Source organism: Chionomys nivalis, chromosome 19 (genome assembly GCF_950005125.1).
Source record: "Chionomys nivalis chromosome 19, mChiNiv1.1, whole genome shotgun sequence".
Classification (NCBI taxonomy): Eukaryota; Metazoa; Chordata; class Mammalia; order Rodentia; family Cricetidae; genus Chionomys; species Chionomys nivalis.
Window position 1 is genome coordinate 42,959,119 of NC_080104.1, and position 16,892 is coordinate 42,976,010.

General features: G+C 47.7%; 1 protein-coding gene across 1 annotated transcript in view; it reads right to left on the reverse strand.

The window, feature by feature from the left end:
* Positions 1 to 2,047: 2,047 nt before the first annotated feature.
* The window catches only part of Hkdc1 (hexokinase domain containing 1), a 39,234-nt gene continuing 24,389 nt past the window's right edge, over positions 2,048 to 16,892 (reverse strand). Inside the window, exons 13-18 of the mRNA XM_057751058.1 lie at positions 14,797 to 14,892; positions 14,565 to 14,664; positions 12,473 to 12,656; positions 10,303 to 10,458; positions 4,369 to 4,602; positions 2,048 to 2,830 (exon numbers count right to left, since the gene is read on the reverse strand). Of these exons, the coding sequence (XP_057607041.1) occupies positions 2,671 to 2,830; positions 4,369 to 4,602; positions 10,303 to 10,458; positions 12,473 to 12,656; positions 14,565 to 14,664; positions 14,797 to 14,892 (930 nt within the window). The 3' untranslated portion in view covers positions 2,048 to 2,670. The remainder of the gene's footprint in view (positions 2,831 to 4,368; positions 4,603 to 10,302; positions 10,459 to 12,472; positions 12,657 to 14,564; positions 14,665 to 14,796; positions 14,893 to 16,892) is intronic.

The window sequence follows — 16,892 nt, forward strand, 5'->3', positions numbered from 1 at the left end:
AGAGAATTAATTCAGAAAGTTGTCTTCCAACCTACACGTATACACATGCATACGCACACTAAAAAATGTGAGAACTCAAAAACCAGAGGAAGGAGCCAGACATGATGGTGCACACCTTTTATCCCAACACTAGGGAGGCAGAGGCAAGTAGATCTCTATGAGATTGAGGTCAGCCTAGTCTACGAGGCGAGTTCCAGGACAGTCAGGACTGTTACACAGAGAAATCCTGTCTTGAAAAAACAAAACAAACAACAACAAAACAAAAACAAAGGAAGGGACTGGAGAGATAGCTCGGTGGCTTAGATCACTGGCTGCTCTTGCACGGGATACGGGTTTGATTCCCAGCACCCACATGGCAGCTCACAACCATCTGTAACTCCAGATCCAGGAGACCCTGTGGGCAGCAGACACACACATGGCGCACAAGTATACATGCATGTACAACATCCATATACATAAAATAAAAATAAATCAATGTTTTTAAGGAGAAAGGGAAATAGGGGGAAGAGGAAGAGATTTCCCCAAAGAGACATTATATCCAAATCCAAACAAATTTAACAAACCCTGTCCCACTTCTCCAGAGAAACAGTGCTTTAAAACACAGAAAAGGGCTGGAGATGCCTCAGCAGTTAAGAGCACTGGCTATTCTTCCAGAGGACCAGGGTTCAATTCCCAGCACCCACATCGCAGCTTACAACTGTCTGTAACTCCAGTTCCGGGGCACCTGACACCCTCACACCAATGCACATAAAATAAAGATAAATAAAATAATGATGATAATAATGTAAAACACAGGAAAGGGTAACAGTGCCATCTAGGACCAGTTCACAGTGCTGGCATCATACATGTTTACTGAGTGTTTGAGAAAACATTCCAGAGGGTCCACAGCTCCCTCATCTGGCCCTAGCTCGGGCTGGCCTCTCACACTGCAGGCACAGGCTACCTCAGCATGTGACAACCCCTAGTAACTAGGGACCATCCTCTTAGGAAGAGGCCATCAGCAACTCTACGGAGTTGAAGCCATGTGTCAAAGACATCAATCAAGCTGGAGTGTGCCATCATCTTCTCACGTCGTTTCCCTGTGATGATGACCTGTTATTCCCCTCCCCCCACCCCCAGGGAACCATCTCAGAAGCTTTGCTTTAAAACACATCCCTCCCCAGTAAGTATTTAATCAGAATGACACAGTCCTGGTTCACTAGACGATTAAAAAAAAAAAAAAAAAAAAAAAAAAAGATGTGTGGCAACAAGCTTACAATATACCAAAGCAGATAAGAGGTTCACAGTCACATGACAAGCTACACCATGCAGGCAGTTCAGAGAAGAGCTGGGAATGAAGAGAAAGGGTCAGGGACACGTCAACAACAGACAATTCTGCATGACAGGGTTAGGAAGGACAGGGTGGACAGTAGAACATCGCTTCAGAGAGAAGTGAGCAGCTGAGGAAAATGGATTCCAGGGGCTGGATCCAGGAGATAGGAAAGGACTCGCTGCCAAACATCAGGACCGGAGCTCCATCCGTAGATCAGGATACCTGCTGTAATGGTGTGCCTGTGGTTCTAACGTTGGGAGGTGGAGACAAGGATGCCTGGGACTTGCTGGGCAGTCAGCCTAGCTTAAACAGTGAGCCCCAGGTCCCACTGAAGGAAATGAATGGCATTTTTGAGGGTGACATTGAGGTTGTCCTCTGGTGTACACATACCATGTACACACACCTACACATGCCTACACATAGGTGCATGCATGCCCCACAAAATACATGCCTACACACGCCTACACACAAACACATGACTTTCAGCTGACTCCAGTTCAAGAGCAAGCACTCTAGGGTTACACGGTCACTGCTTGTCCCTGGAAGGACTTCACTAATCAAGAGAAACCTGGAAAATCTGCTCCTCATGTCCTCCTCTTGGCAGGAAGTCTGGACTAAAGAGTTGGCTCCAAAGCACCTTCTGGCTCTACAGGTCCCTTAGTCTCCTGACAGGACATGGAGGTGCCAACAAGCCTCTCAGATGAGAGATCAATACCTCACGCCAAGTTTCCCAGAAACCCAAGTTTCTTTTATTCTCGGACTGTATTTCATAGACCTAACGGTCCTGGAACACATGTGAACCGCAGTGACCGACACTTACTGTATGACATGAAGTGAAAGACAGTACCTTAAGTGGTGTCACAGCCCTCGATACACATCTGGGGAGTGATACCCCAGGGTGCTCACAGAGCATCTGAATATGGAAATATTCCTCCTGACTCCAGAGCCATGGACTTCTCCGCATTTGGAGATAAATGAGCCAAAGCCCTTGTTCTCCTAGAGCCTAGGAAGCCAACATAAGTGAGGCCATGTTAAGCTAGATCTCCTAGTTCACTAAGCGTCTTTCTCCCTCCCAAGGGTTCATCTGTAGGTTAGAGGTCGCTTAATGCCGGAGAGGAACACCCGGGCAGATCTGGAGTCCAGCAGCTGAGAGACTCGAAGCTATCAAATGCTGGCAGTTCAACTGAAAAATTTTCCAAAATGGGATCTCTTGGGCCAGATCCTTTGATTTCAAACGCCAGCCCATCATTGGCCAAAATATGCCAAATGGAGGTGTCGCTGAGTGTCACTGCCAAGCCAGCACCAGGAAGCTAAGGGAGAGGGGAAGGTCAGCCAGGAGGTCATCTGGTGGTCCCTGGTCAGCATGAGGCGTCACAGGCCTTTTCCTGCTGCTGTAACCGCTTGGCTACGGCTGTGATCAGAGCTGCTCCCTTCCCGCTGCCGTCTTCTGACAACATGAACGTCACACCGCACTGAGGAGCCAGTTCTTTCACCGTCTCCTGCAGTATCCGGGAAAAGCTGAGACGAAGAGGAAGACACATCAGCCCTTGCAGTGGGGTTGGCAGACAGACTGCTGTGACCAGGGTTTCCTCAGTGGACTAAGGGATTCTCATTCCTAGTTCTGAGGGCTTTTACTGTGAAGGGGGGGACACTCCATCAAATTGTTTGTCAGCACCTTTTTATTGTTTGTTTGTGTTGTTTTTTGTTTTTCAAGACAGGGTTTCCTTGGGAAGCCCTGGCTGTCCTGGAACTCTCTCTGTAGATCAGGCTGGCCTCAAACTTAGATTAAATACCTAGGTGTGCACCACCACTGCCTGGCATCAGCACCTTTTAAAAGGATTGTATGCTTTCTCTCTGCCTTTGGTCATCTTAGTTCAAGAAAGAGATTTGGAGCTGGCGAGATGGTCTGGAGGGGCTGCCACCAGCCTGATGACCCGAGTTCAATTCCTGGGCCCCATGTGGCGATAGAGATCTGGCTCCCGCACATCCACGTATGTACATATGTACATGCATACATATATGCACACACATGCACACAAAATAAATGTAAAAATATTTTAAAGTCTATATTTGCAGAAACCGAACCCCAAAATGTGTGTCACCAAGGACGAGGAGAGAAGCTGTGAACCAATCAATGATCAGCACCGCAGGGATTTTATAATCTTGTTCATCCATCTCTTGCCACCAAAATAAAATGGGAAACATTGAACAAAAATAATAGCTTTTGCCGTGTGGTGGTGGCGCACGCCTTTAATTTCCACACAGAGACAGAGGCAGATGGATCTCTGAGTTCAAGGACAGCCTGGTCCACAGAGTGTGTTCCAGGACAGCCAGGGTTACACAGAGAAACCCTGTCTCAGAAACAACAACAAAAAAAGGGAAAAAAAAAAAGCCAAAAAAGTAATAACTTTTTATTAGTGAAGCTATTAAACTTTAGCCTCATGACAGCTTCAAAGGTGACTCTGACTTATTTTTATCCTCATTCTACAGAAAAAGAGCCAAAATAGACACAAAACTGGCCATGTGCCACCTGGCTGCTACATGGCCAGGTCAAGAGTCAACCCTCTGTGTGTGATGGGGCTTTTCATCTGTCTGTCCACTGACCGAACTGAGAAATTACGGCCAAGTCAAACCTGGCTGGCACTCTGGCCATGCTCTCTGCCTGGCCCTGAGTGCTGTAATCACAGTGTGTACTTCTTTGGTGCTGGGTAGTGCCCATTAGTATCTGGAGGGCACTAAGAGGCAGAGGTCACTGCTGTTGACCTTGCACAGATAAGGACCTTTAAGGTCTTTTAAGGACCCTGGCTAGGCTCCTAGCCTCATGTGGACAACCAGGAAGCAGAAGCACCAGCCCTTGTTTCAGCCTCAACAGCAGTGGGCTCTACCATGCCCAGTTACTTCCCCATAGGGCCACATCGCCCCACTGTGAAGAGGAGGAGTTTGTGTGGGTCCAGCCCTGGATACCAGCATGCCTACCCTCTGCCCACCAGGTCCAGCCCTGGCTACCAGCATGCCTGCCCTCTGTCCCAGTTCCCATGTCCATCACAGGCACTCACTGAGGGTGCAGCTTGTAGAGAGTTCCGTCCACACCCACAGTGACCTTGAAGTGTTCCAGCCCCTGGTCTTCTCTTCTCTTCTCCACAATGGCAGCCAGGCCTGCGCCGCAGAGCTGGGCAGCCCTCCGTGACACGGCCCCACACACCTCCTTCACCACGATGCTGTCTTCGCACGTGCTGTCCAGGCCCAACTGCTGCAGGATCTTCCTGACCTGCAGGAGGGCCAGCCGGTCACTGTGGACAAGCAGGGCAGAACATTAGGAGCTGCCTTCTGCACCTGGACCCGCCTCATATGATCCAGAGTCTTCTGGAAGGGGCCTTAGCTGGACAAATGCTGTCAGTGACTGAGGGTGTAAAATGTCAGAGACGCAGAAAGTCCTCCACCCTCAGAAGTCCCTTTGCCTTTAAAGAGCGAGGTGTGAGTGCCCTTGTGTTAGGCACAGCCTTGCCCATCTCACTAGGAGCTAATATTGGGGTCGGTAACCAGCAGACCAGATGTGTTCCAGGAATATGAGGTTTGTGGTACGAGGGGTATCCTCTCAGACAGGAGCCTCCCAGCAACTTAGCACTCCCCTGCGGTACTCTCTCCCATTCTGGAGGCCAATTTCCTGCTGTATAGTCTCTGGCTGGCCTGGCATTCACTACGTAGCTCCGTCTGGCCTGAGATTCATGGTAACCTGCCAAGTGCTGGGATCAAAGGTATGTGCTGTCAACCCAGCTACTATGTGCTCTTTGAAGATGAAACTATGACCCAGCGGCTGTGGTGCACATCTTTAATCCCAGCACTTGGAAGACAGAGACAGGTAGATCTCTGAGTTTGAGGCCAGCCTGGTCTATAGAGTGAGTTCCAGGACAGTCAGGGCTACACAGAGAAACCCTGTCTCAAACAGAAAAAAAAAAAAAAAAAAGCTGGGTGGTACTGGTGCATGCCTTTAAACCCAGCACTTGGGAGGCAGACAGAGACTCTGCGAGTTTGAGACCAGCCTGGTCTACAATGGCTAGTTCCAGAACAGGCTCCAAAACTACAAAGAAACCCTGTCTAAAAAAAAAAAAAAAAAAAAAAAAAAACCATAACAAAAAAGATGAAACTGTTTCAGCAGCAGCCTGGGCAGGATTAGAGACATTCAGTGATCAAGTGACTACAGGAATATATGGCACATATAGATGCATTAAAGAGTGGGAACCCTTTCCCCAGGGACTCACAGCTGGTTAACACAGACAGGACAGAAGACTGCAGAGTAACCAGCCCTCGTCAGGACATCCAGGTCACATCCATTCCTCCCAAGCTTTAGGTATCATCCCAGAAGGGGAGGCAGGAGTTTTTTTTTTTTGTTGTTGTTGTTGTTGTTGTTTTTTATTTATTATGTATACAATGTTCTGCCTGTGTGTATGCCTGCAGACCAGAAGAGTGTACCTCATTACAGATGGTTGTGAGCCACCATGTGGTTGCTGGGAATTGAACTCAGGACCTTTGGAAGAGCAGGCAATGCTCTTAACCGATGAGCCATCTCTCCAGCCCGGGAGGCAGGAGTTTTAAGAAGCGAGATAGTGAATGCCTACTACATGGAAACGGTTTTCTGGATGCGACAGGATGCTGCACAGGAACCCACAGCAACTGTGACTACTTGCACACAACCTGAGAAGGACCTAGCGTGGATGGCGGAGGAGGTCACAAAGCCTACCCTTCGCCGAGGAGCTATGGCAATTGATGGCTGTTGGAAAAGGGACAGTGAGCTTGAGAGAGTCGGTTTTCTCAGGATGCGGGCCCCTAAAGTCTACCCAGGCTCCAGTAAATGGCCCTACGCCCATGCACATCCAGGCAGCATAAGGTGGACCCAGAGGGTTTTCTTAAAAACAATATATGAAACAGGGGAGGGAATGGTGTGGGGGAGGTGAGGAAGGAACTGGAGAGGGGGGGGTGGGTTTGACCAAAACAAATTACATGCATATATGAAATTCTCAAGTAATAAAAATAATTTTAAAAAGAATGGGAACCTGACAGGACCATGAACATGTACGGAGAAATGGCACCACAGGGACAAACTGGCCTCAAGTCTAGACTCCAGTTAAGTCATAGGGAGCCAGTGATAACCAATGATACTTACGCTCACCTCTGAACCTTAAGCTAAAGCCTGTGAGGTTGCATACTTAACCATCTCAGTAATGCTCAGGGGAAATTAGTGCCCTCCAAAGAATGATTGACAGGTCACCACTGTGGCCACGCAGGGGTCAGACAGTGGCCAGCCAGGCTACAGAGTTCCATATCTGCAGACCTTGGGGATTTCATGTCATGGGAAATGCTCACGGTTGCAGAAGCCAGGGATGTTAAAGCACTGTGTACCATTGGTCTCGGGACAGTATGCTTGCTTGGGTTTTATTTCTTTTTTTTCAGTGAGTTTGTTTTAACATTTGTTTTTGACCAGAAAAGGCTGAAGGGAAGGGAGGGGGCAGAGAAAAATGTATAGCTCTATAAAATCAATTTTAAGAAAATTTTAAAAAGAGAAAAGGCTGAAGGACAGCTCCTGAGACCTTGGTTGAGTTATAAGCACTTCTTGGTTTTCTTCCTTTTGCTTATTTTTTTTTTTAAATTTATTTTGTGATGCTAGGAATCGAACCCAGGACTTCCTGCATGCTAGGCAAGCACACCACCAACAGAGAAAGTGAACTCTCTCTCCCTCTCTCCACTTCCCTTTCCCCCCTTCTCCCCAGGGTCTTTCTTTGAAACCCAGGCTGGCCTCAAATGCTGACTCTCCTGCCTCAGCTGAGTGCTGAGATAAAGGCCATACCTGGCTTCTAGGAAGAACTAGTTTGGGCTCAGGGGAAACAGAACACAAGGCACCGGCCAGCCAGCCAGGCTGACTGAGGGGGGAGCTGTTTTCAGGGGATCCTGCTGGTTACACCTGCTCATTAGCATTCTAGACCATATGCCACTGCTGATTCTCCTTCCTCCCCCTCCTCCTCTTCCACCTACTCCACCTCCTCTTTCTCCTCCTCTCCTCCTCCTCCTCCTTATTTATTTATTTATTTATTTATTTATTTATTTATTTATTATGTATACAATGTTCTGTCTGTGTGTATGACTGCAGGCCAGAAGAGGGCACCAGACCTCATTACAGATGGTTGTGAGCCACCATGTGGTTGCTGGGAATTGAACTCAGGACCTTTGGAAGAGCAGGCAATGCTCTTAACTACTGAGCCATCTCTCCAGCCCCCCTCCTCCTCTTTTTAAAGATTTATATATGTGTATGAGTGTTTTGCCTGCACTGAGTAAGTCGTGCCTGCAGAGGCTAAAAGAGGGAGAGGGCACCAGATCCTCTGACATTAGGGTTCCAGGCAGTGATGTTGCCATGCTGGTGCTAGGAACTGAATGCAGGTCCTCTGTAAGAGCAGCCACCACTCTTAACCCCTGAGCTGTCTTTTTATAGCCCCCACTTCTACAGTGATTCTATCTTCTCCTGCCAGCTCCCCAGACAACAAGAACCCTACAGCAGCTCCCTTATGACCCCTGACTTCACTTGCAAAGTGAAGACACCAATGCATTTTTCTTTTCTTCATGTTAGTTTGCTGAATTGTGTTTTGGAATAAAGTCTTGTTACACTGCCCCTGGAGTGATTTCTCATTCATAACCATCTAGCCAGAAAGATCACTAAAATTCAATGGTGTGCACAGGTTGAGAGAAGCCAGTGTATCTGTACATACTGATAGTGGTGGTGGAAAGGGACAGTACCTCTTGTTGTTTGGACAGGGTCTCATGTAACCCAGGCTGCCCTAGAGCTCATTACATAACCAAAGATACCCTTAAACTTGTCTTTCTTTGCCTCTGAAGTTCTGGGATTCCAAGCGTGCTCCACCAGACCTGGCGTACGCTATGCTGGGGACTGAACCATATGGGCTGTGCATGCAAGGCAAATGCTCTAACAAACCCATATCCCCAGCCTCAGAAGCCACTCTCCAGAAAGCAATGTACTCTCGGGGAAGCGCTCCTTTTGTCAAATGTAAGTAAATAATTCATAAGCCACAAATGACTGTGTGCAAAAATAGTAATTATGGTGTTGCTCAGAATAACAAAAATTCATAAATTATAACCCTGGCATCATATACTAAAGGGGATTTTAGTAAATTATAGTATAGTAACAGGGAAGTCTCATGAAGCTATTCAAAATGATTATTACACTAATGAGATGATAAAGAGAAGTTCTCGTTCAAGAAATATTCTCATGAATGCTGACAGCGTAAGGTTGTCATAACAAGCATCAGCGAGTGGTAACAGTATGGAAAAAAGATAGACAGACCAAAATTCAACACTGAATCTGATCAGGCATCCAGGGTAACTAAGATTTCCAGAAAATACAAGAGACAACAAAGAGTGCTGAATGCTATCGCCATCAAACTCGGGAATACAGGAAAGTTGTAGGATAAGAGATGGCTTCCTCAACAGCTATGCAGTTAGGGAAAATAAGGGAGGGAGGGGATGCCCATAGAGTAAGATATATTTTAGACACTGCAGCCAAATAGGAAGGCCTTGTTTGGCTACTAAAGCACCGACCAACTACACTACTGTTTGTTTCTGGTTTTGTTTGGCAATTTGGGAAACAGAAGTCTAAGAAGATGTTTTGTTTTGTTTTATTTTTGTTGTTGTTGTTCAGTTTTTGGAGACAGGGTTTCTCTGTGTAACAACCCTGACTATCCTGGAACTGGCTCTGTAGTCCAGGCTGGACTAGAACTCACAGAGCTACGCCTGCCTCTGCCTCCCGAGTGATGAGATTAAAGGTGTGAGCCCCCATTGCCCAGCCTAAAAAGCTATTTTGAGATTAAGGTTTAACATTAGCTCTTTGGGGTATGCTAATGGTACTCGGTTATGGTTTTTAAGAGCTCCTATTTTAGAAATACATTTGAAATATTCATAAACGAGCTGACATAGGTGTGGGTCCTATAATTAGCCTAGCCGGAGGCGGGCCGGTAGGAGTGTGCAACAGAGCCACTTGGGTGATGAGCTGACCTTTGTTGGGGGCAGGGATGGAAACACTGGGCCCACTTCACTATTGTTCTACTTTCGGAGACGTTTAAATTTTTCCATAATAAAAAATAAAACGGAAAACAGAAGGCAGGCATGGCAGCACACCCTTCAGAACCCCAGCTCGTGGGAAGTAGAGGCAGACCTCAGCCACATTGTAACTCTGAGGCCACCTGGGCTATAGTTGACCCTGTCTCAAAAACAAACAGACAAACCAAACACATTTTAAGTGAAATTTCCTATGACTAAACACTGGATAAATAATATGCAAATGATATGTAACATGATAGCACATACCAAACAAGTCTGCACATATTAAAGAACTTAAGAGGGTACACAGTTCACAAAAAATTAGCTGTGTTTTGTAACAGCATATGAGTGGTTTTCTTAGTTATAGATCTACTATCTTTTCAGGAATAGAGCAGGGTTAACTTTTCCCCTAACTGGATTTCTGTGCAGTTCTTCTGGAACCTTGGTAGAGAACCCAGTCCCTTCAATGGAGTGTCCTGAGGCTAAACTCTTCCCCCGGGCAGTACGCTGTCCTCTGGCTGGAACCTGATGCAGGTAGCACTGGAGGACGTCATGCCTACTGACGCCTTCCTGCGCACTCTCTCTGTTTCTCTCTCCAGGGTTTCATAGACTCTAGAATGGCCTCAAACTCACTAGGCAGCCAACGATAGACTTGAGTTACTCATCCTCCTGCCTCCACTTCCTGAGTGCGGAGAGGAACCATGCCTGCTTTATGAGGATGCTGGGGATGGAACCCAGGGCATCGCCATGCTAGACAGGCACTGCCCCAAATGAGCTGCGCCCCCAGTGCTGCTTTCGGTTTCCAGTCTCAAATCTTCCCACCCGGGGGATGGCAGCCATTGCCTTCCCAAGCATCCCACACTAAGCAAGTAAGTTTGATCACACATTACCTTTCAATCTGGGACAGGAATTTGGTTTCAAAGATACTCTTGGTCCGGAGCCTCTCTGAAATCTGCCCTCGGAAGAGGAGCCCCTGCCGGGTGAGGTCAATCAGGATCTGCCTTACGATCTCCCCCAGGTACATCCCACTGGTCATTTTCTCATATCTGTTTGGGGAAGAGGGGATAAGACTGATGAGGACAGAAAAACAGTTTCTAAGGACCCAGATCTGGGTGTGCAGAGCATGTCACATGGTCCAGAGTGGCCTAGGGGAGCTCTTTCTACAGTCGTCAAATACATATAATACAGAGAACAGGGTGAAGTAAGAAAGGTAGGCTTCAGAGCCACCTGGGAGCCAAGCCCAGTTTCCCATATCCCAGTCACGTGACGTGAGCCCCTCGTGTGAGCTTGTTCTGTAAACCAGGTAAAAAAGCAGGATTCTAAAGACTGCAGAAGGCAGCAGTCACCCCTCTCCCTAGTGGCCCCAATTCCAGCCCTCCCAGCTTCCTGCTGCCAGTCCAAGCTGCTAGGGATCTCCTCTGCTGTATTTCATTTGGATTTTGGTTTTGCATTAGACACAGGGACATCAACTTTGCCTTTGAAGTCATCTGTGCACCAGAGATCACAAGCTACCAACACTCAAGGAGTGCAAAAAAAGAAAAGAAAAAAGAAAAAAATATCCTTTTCCCTTTCCCATCATGCTCCATAAGGACATACAGAAAGAGAAGAAGGGGGCTTAGGAAGCGCCAGCGGCGGGAAGCCTCAGGCCACGGAGCACAGTCCCACAGCGCTCCTAGCTCCTCACTGTGCTGGGGACCCTGACTCCCACCGAGTGCAGAGGTGAATGGAAAGAAAACACAAGACCCAAGCACACTGAGACCTGGCGGTCTCCTCCCCACAACTGCTCTAGGACCCAGTAGAAAAAGTGCACAAAATCACAAGGCAGCTCTGTCAGGTTCAAAGGACAAAGGGCTCACTGTGGTACCTACTAGCATACCAAAGCACATGCTGGATCCCTGGCTCCTCAGCTCTTCTCACCCTGGCCCCTGCTCTAAATTTCTCCAGTCCATGGACTTCCCTTCCCCAGCTTCTCATTCCCGTCTAACTCTGCTGTTTTGGCCTTGTGCTTTCTTGGTCCTCCACTCCTGGCTCTTGTTCCCATCTCTTGGCCCTCTCTCCTTTTCGCTCCTTGCATGGCCCAGTTCAGTCCGCTGCTTTCTCTCCCTGCTCTGGACTCTTCCAGATGCCTCTGGCTGCACTCTCCCTCCTGTCCACAACAAAAACCTCATCAGCCTTACCTAGGAGCAGCCACGTCCTCATTACATTCGAAATTCCAGTTCCAGTCCATTAAACCCTCGGTCCAGACATAGAAGCCCCCACAGAGAGACACAGGACCAAGTCCCAGACACTTTACCCAAGAGCCACAAAGGAGTTCGAAGATAAGGCCTTCAAACCCTTCCTAATTCAGTGCTAAGAACTGAGCCTGGGCTTTGTGTGTACTACAGCAGAATGCCACAACTGCGCTGCACCCTCAGCCTGAGGGCCCTTTGTTTCAGACCGGCTCACACCTGGGGTTACAACAGCTCACCTGCCACCCAGCCATAAAAATTGCCAAAGCAGGATGAAGGACCACCAAAACCCATCCTGTCCTTGCTCAAGTCTCTTTATAGACAATGCTCTCATCTCAACAGTCCCCAAAAGTGTCCTTGAACCCAGTCTCAGCATGTTCCCAACCTGTTCAGCCTCTCCTTGCTTATCAGACATCGTAATAAACCTGTTTCCGCTCGGCTTACATATTATTATACCAATATCAAGCTTAACTGCGACAGAGATCGTAGAGGTCACAAAGTCTAAAACACTCTCTGGTCCTTTACAGAAGTCTCCCAACCCTGTTCCAGGAGAAGGGCCCAGGCTCACAAACAGGGCCTAGTACACCGCTTCCTGAACCCCAGTAGCCTTTATAGTACTCAACGGCGATTAGAAAAGTGACCCCTCCTTCCCTGTTAGAAACACCAGGATGGCCTTTTTTATTCCAGGATGATCCCACACTGACATCTGGTACAGAGGTCTAGACATAGACAAGGCTAATCAGGCTGATGCTACCAGAACAGAATGGCTCCTGGGTTTGGAGAGACTGTTCCCATCACACACAGTGCACACACAAGCACCTGCCTTTCTCACCTCTGCTTGCCCGGATTCAGGGAGCCCTCATCCACTTCCTTGTCGTACTGGGTGCAGATGTCGTCTATGCAGCCATTATCTCCGAATCCTCCCCACTCCGTGTTGATGCACATCTGCCCTTCGTCCCCTTCCACCAGCTCAATGTTCCTCATCTCCTCCATATAGCACACGTTGCTTCCCGTCCCTGGAAGGAATCATGGAGGGACTTTAGACCTCAAAGACGACACTAGATCTAAGAGATGCAGGTGAGTCCCATAAAAAAGGTGGGGTCTGAGACAGAGACTAGACAGGATTCCCGCTTTGTATTCAGCTGGCCAGTCTTAAGCAAGTGCTCTATGGAGTTGTTATAAAGACAAAAATAAGGCATTAGTATATCTTCTCCACATGCTAAATAAGTAGCCAATGAGTGATACTTGCCATCTTCAGCAGTAGCAACAGCATCCCCGTCCTCATCATTGTCCCCGTTACCACCACTATCATCATCCCTCCATCATCATCAGGAACACCGTCAGCATCATTCCCATCATTAGCAGTGCCATCATCATCATCATCGCTGCCATCATATTCCCCATCACCATAATTAGCATCACCATTAGTACCTCCAGTCACATCATCATCCCCATCACTCCCATCAGCATCCTCACAGCAGAAGCATTCTCATCATCATCACCAACATCCTGGCCATCTTGACCATCATCAGTATCATCATGATTATCTCTATCACCATTGTTATCAATATTCTCATCATTTTCATCATCATCCTCCCCATCATCCTCAGCAGCAGCAGCAATCTCATCGGCAAACAAAGCTTCCAAGGAGCAACAGGCTTAGCAATCAGCACGAGGGCCATGAGGAATAGTCCAACCTTGGACAAGAGGACTTTTGGTATCTGGGAGCCATTATTTCTTCCCTGCCCACGACCTGGCCCTGGAGCTCACACAGTGGTCTAGGTACCTATCCTATTCACTTGCAAAGGCCTCATCTGTGTGACTTCCTGGATGTGGCCCAACCTTCCTGCTGATGAGGAAACTCACAGGAGTCAGAATACTTAGCCTGTTCATGCTCACGAGCCGATGGGAGTCTGAGGGAGAGCACCAAACACATGTCTGTTGGTCTTCATGTGCCTGTCTAGCCTCCTGCTCTTATCCCGTGAGCCCAGACAAGCCCCAGAGCCACTTCTCCAGGCTCTGCCACCACTCAGCTATGCTGTCACCTAGAAGGCCGTTCATGCTCATCTTCAATCTTTAAATCCCACCTGTCCCCTTCTTCCTCTGGAAGCCACTTTAAATCTGGACTACTGCCAGGCTACTTCTAAAGGCATCTAAAGCTCCTGTGTCACTTCAAGCCACTCCTTTTCTCCAGTTAAGTCTCCTTTCAAATCTTGCCCTTCACATGCACCCAAAGAGCCAGACGGATCTAGACAATGGCAAGGTGTGTAGCAGAGTCAGAGTCAGAACCCAGCTCTGTGGCCCCAGACAATCATGTCCCACGGTGGCCTCCTTCCTTCCAAGACACAGGTATCAGAACCTTAAGTTCAAAGAAGGGAGTCTAAGGAAGGGGGGCATTGTAATGAGGGGAGAATCTAAAGATGACACACGGTATCAAGTATGAAGATGTCCAAAATGCAAGGGAAGAAAAGGAAGAAAAGGGGCTGGAGAGATGGCTCAGTGGTTGAGAGCACTGGCTGCTCTTCCAGAGGTCCTGAGTTCGATTACCAGCAACCATATGGTGGCTCACAACCATCTGTAATGAGATCTGGCGCCCTCTTCTGGCGTGTGGGCATACATGCAGGCAGAATGTTGGAATATTGTATACATAATAAATAAGTAAATCTTAAAAAAAAAAAAAGAAAGAAAGAAAGAAAAGGAAGAAAACTCCTTTGTGTGTCTTCTTCCTCAGTGAACAGAATGACCATGGCTTAGAGCCTTGGTGAGACAGACATTAAGAGATTTGGAATTAGTTGGCCTAGAACCCCAGACTGAACTGCATCCACCTTTAGAGTACTCTCTGGCAGTAGAGCAGTGACCCCGCCCAACTCCTCAAGAGAGTCAGATGGGACTAGGTTGGGGGTCACGCTTGACCACTCACTTACCTGCTATCAAGCCAATCTCACAATTGGGATCTTCATAGCCGCATGTCATCATGGTCCCCACTGTGTCATTCACGATTGCAACTATGTCCAGGTCAAACTCCTGCGAAGGAAGCAAGCAACGACCCTGAAAACAGACTGTGTGAGAGGCACCAAGGCCTGTGTTACAGGGCCTGGGCATAGCATGGCAGAAAGGGGATGGGCCCAGGGGAAGAGGGCAAGGTCCATAGCCTACGTTTCTCCTTTTGATAGCTTCTCTGAGCATGTCCACCACGTCCTCCCCTTCGCAGTCGGTGGCCTTGAAGCCTTTGGTCCACCCTACTAGAGTCCCCTGAAACAAAGAAGGGGTCGTCATTTGAGCAGCACATCTTAAGGTCATAGAGCAGCTCCTACAGACATGAGGTACGAATCTGATCCCGCGGAACATGCGTGCTCTTGGCCTGCTTCTATCTCTACCGCCCCAACATGGCCCAGACAAGGACTCCTGACAAATGGACTCTCCACAGCCCACACGGTCTTCAAGAGTCACCTGTGTTCCTGCCGCTGCCACACAGAATCAAAGTCTGGAGTCAGAGTCATCCTGCTTCTAATGTGGCCCATAACAGACTGAGGAGTCCCCAGAGGTCGAGTTATACAAGGCCAATCCTGTCAGCCAAGGCACTGTTATACAGTGATAAGCGCCATCTTGTCTTCCCACCAAGAGTACTGCGAGGATTTACTGTCTTCTCCCTCATTATCAAAGCTGACACAAACCAGAACAACTGCACCGTCAGGAAACACGGCGCATTGGAGAATCGTACTCATCATACACTTTTAAATGAAAGTCATTAAAACACAGGTAGAGATTAAGCCTACTTTTATTTTTAAAATGACAGAAATATTCAGCCGAGGAAAGGGCCTGGAATGATATGTGCCCAAGGGATGATTATCTTTGGATCCAAGACTATGTGTACATGTTAAAAAAAGATTGATTCATTCATTCATTTAATGTGTATGAGTGCTCTATCTGCGTGCATGCTTTATGCCGGAAGAGGCATCAGATCCCACTAGAGCTAGGTGTGAGCCACCATGTGGTTGCTGGGAATTGAACTCAGGACCTCTGGAAGAGCAGCCAGTGTTCTTAACTGCTGAGCCATCTCTCCAGTCCACTATGAGTACATTTTAGTTTTTCTATATTTTCTACAATCAATACACTTAACGTTCGTGGTGGTATGTTAGTGTTTAGGGCTATTACCCTGGTCTGGGATTTATCTAGCCCAGCTCTGCAGCCTAGAAAGCTGGAAGTGGGAGCAACTGGCGGCACTAGGGTGCTGGACCAGGGAGGGTGGCAGGGAGGGTGGCAGGGAGGGTGGCCCATGGGACCCTAACTAGACGACATCACACCCTGAGGCCCTCAGCCATCAAGTCTCTCCTCCACAGTTCTCTGGACATACTCCCAACTGGAAAACCTTTTTTATACACTGCAGCCATATAAAAAATAATATATAACTTCCATCTTTCTTTTCCCCTGTGACCACTGCCATCTTGGCTCCCAGCTGCCCACTCTTTTCACCAGCCTTCTCTGGGCATCAGGACAGCCGTGAAATGCCGGTGTCTCGGAGCAGAGGTGCTGTTGAGTTTGAGGCCCATCCATCACTCAGAACCACTAACAACCATGCTGGGTTCTTCCCCACACAGTCTGTTCATTCTTTCTGGCTTGTTTTTTGTTTGTTTGCTTGGTTGGTTGGTTGTTTTTTATGTTTTGTTTTGGTTTTCGGTTTTAGTTTTTGTTATTGTCATTTTATTTTGTTTTGTTTATTTCTGAGATAGAGTCTCATTATGCAGCCCTGGCTGTCCTGGAACTCACTAAGTAGACCATAAAGATCTGCCTGTCTCAGCCTCTCAAGAGCTAGGATTAAAGGTGTGCCCTGCTGTGCCCCGCTGTGCCCCGCTGTGCCCCGCTGTGCCCCGTTAGTCTATTCATTCTTAATGGCAGTGATGGCATGAGTGCATTGGCTTAAAAAAAAAAAAAACTAAACTAAAATGTTACTGAGAGGAGTAAATCCCTGACTTCCCTTCCTAAGAGTAAAATCCCTCCAAACCCTTTTCTCTCCACTACATGTACTTTGAAATGAGCAAATTCATATTTTGTGTAAATTACGACTGTTGTTTTCCTTGCTTAGTGACACATTGTGGAGAGCTTCCCAGATCACATAACGTGGCTCTGCTATCTACTTTCAATGGGCAAAACCGTCAACTATAATTACACAGAAATCTGAAAACCCACAGTCACGCCTACAAAAGTAAGCAGAATTTCTACCCTCGTTTTATAAAGACATATTTATCTTCTAA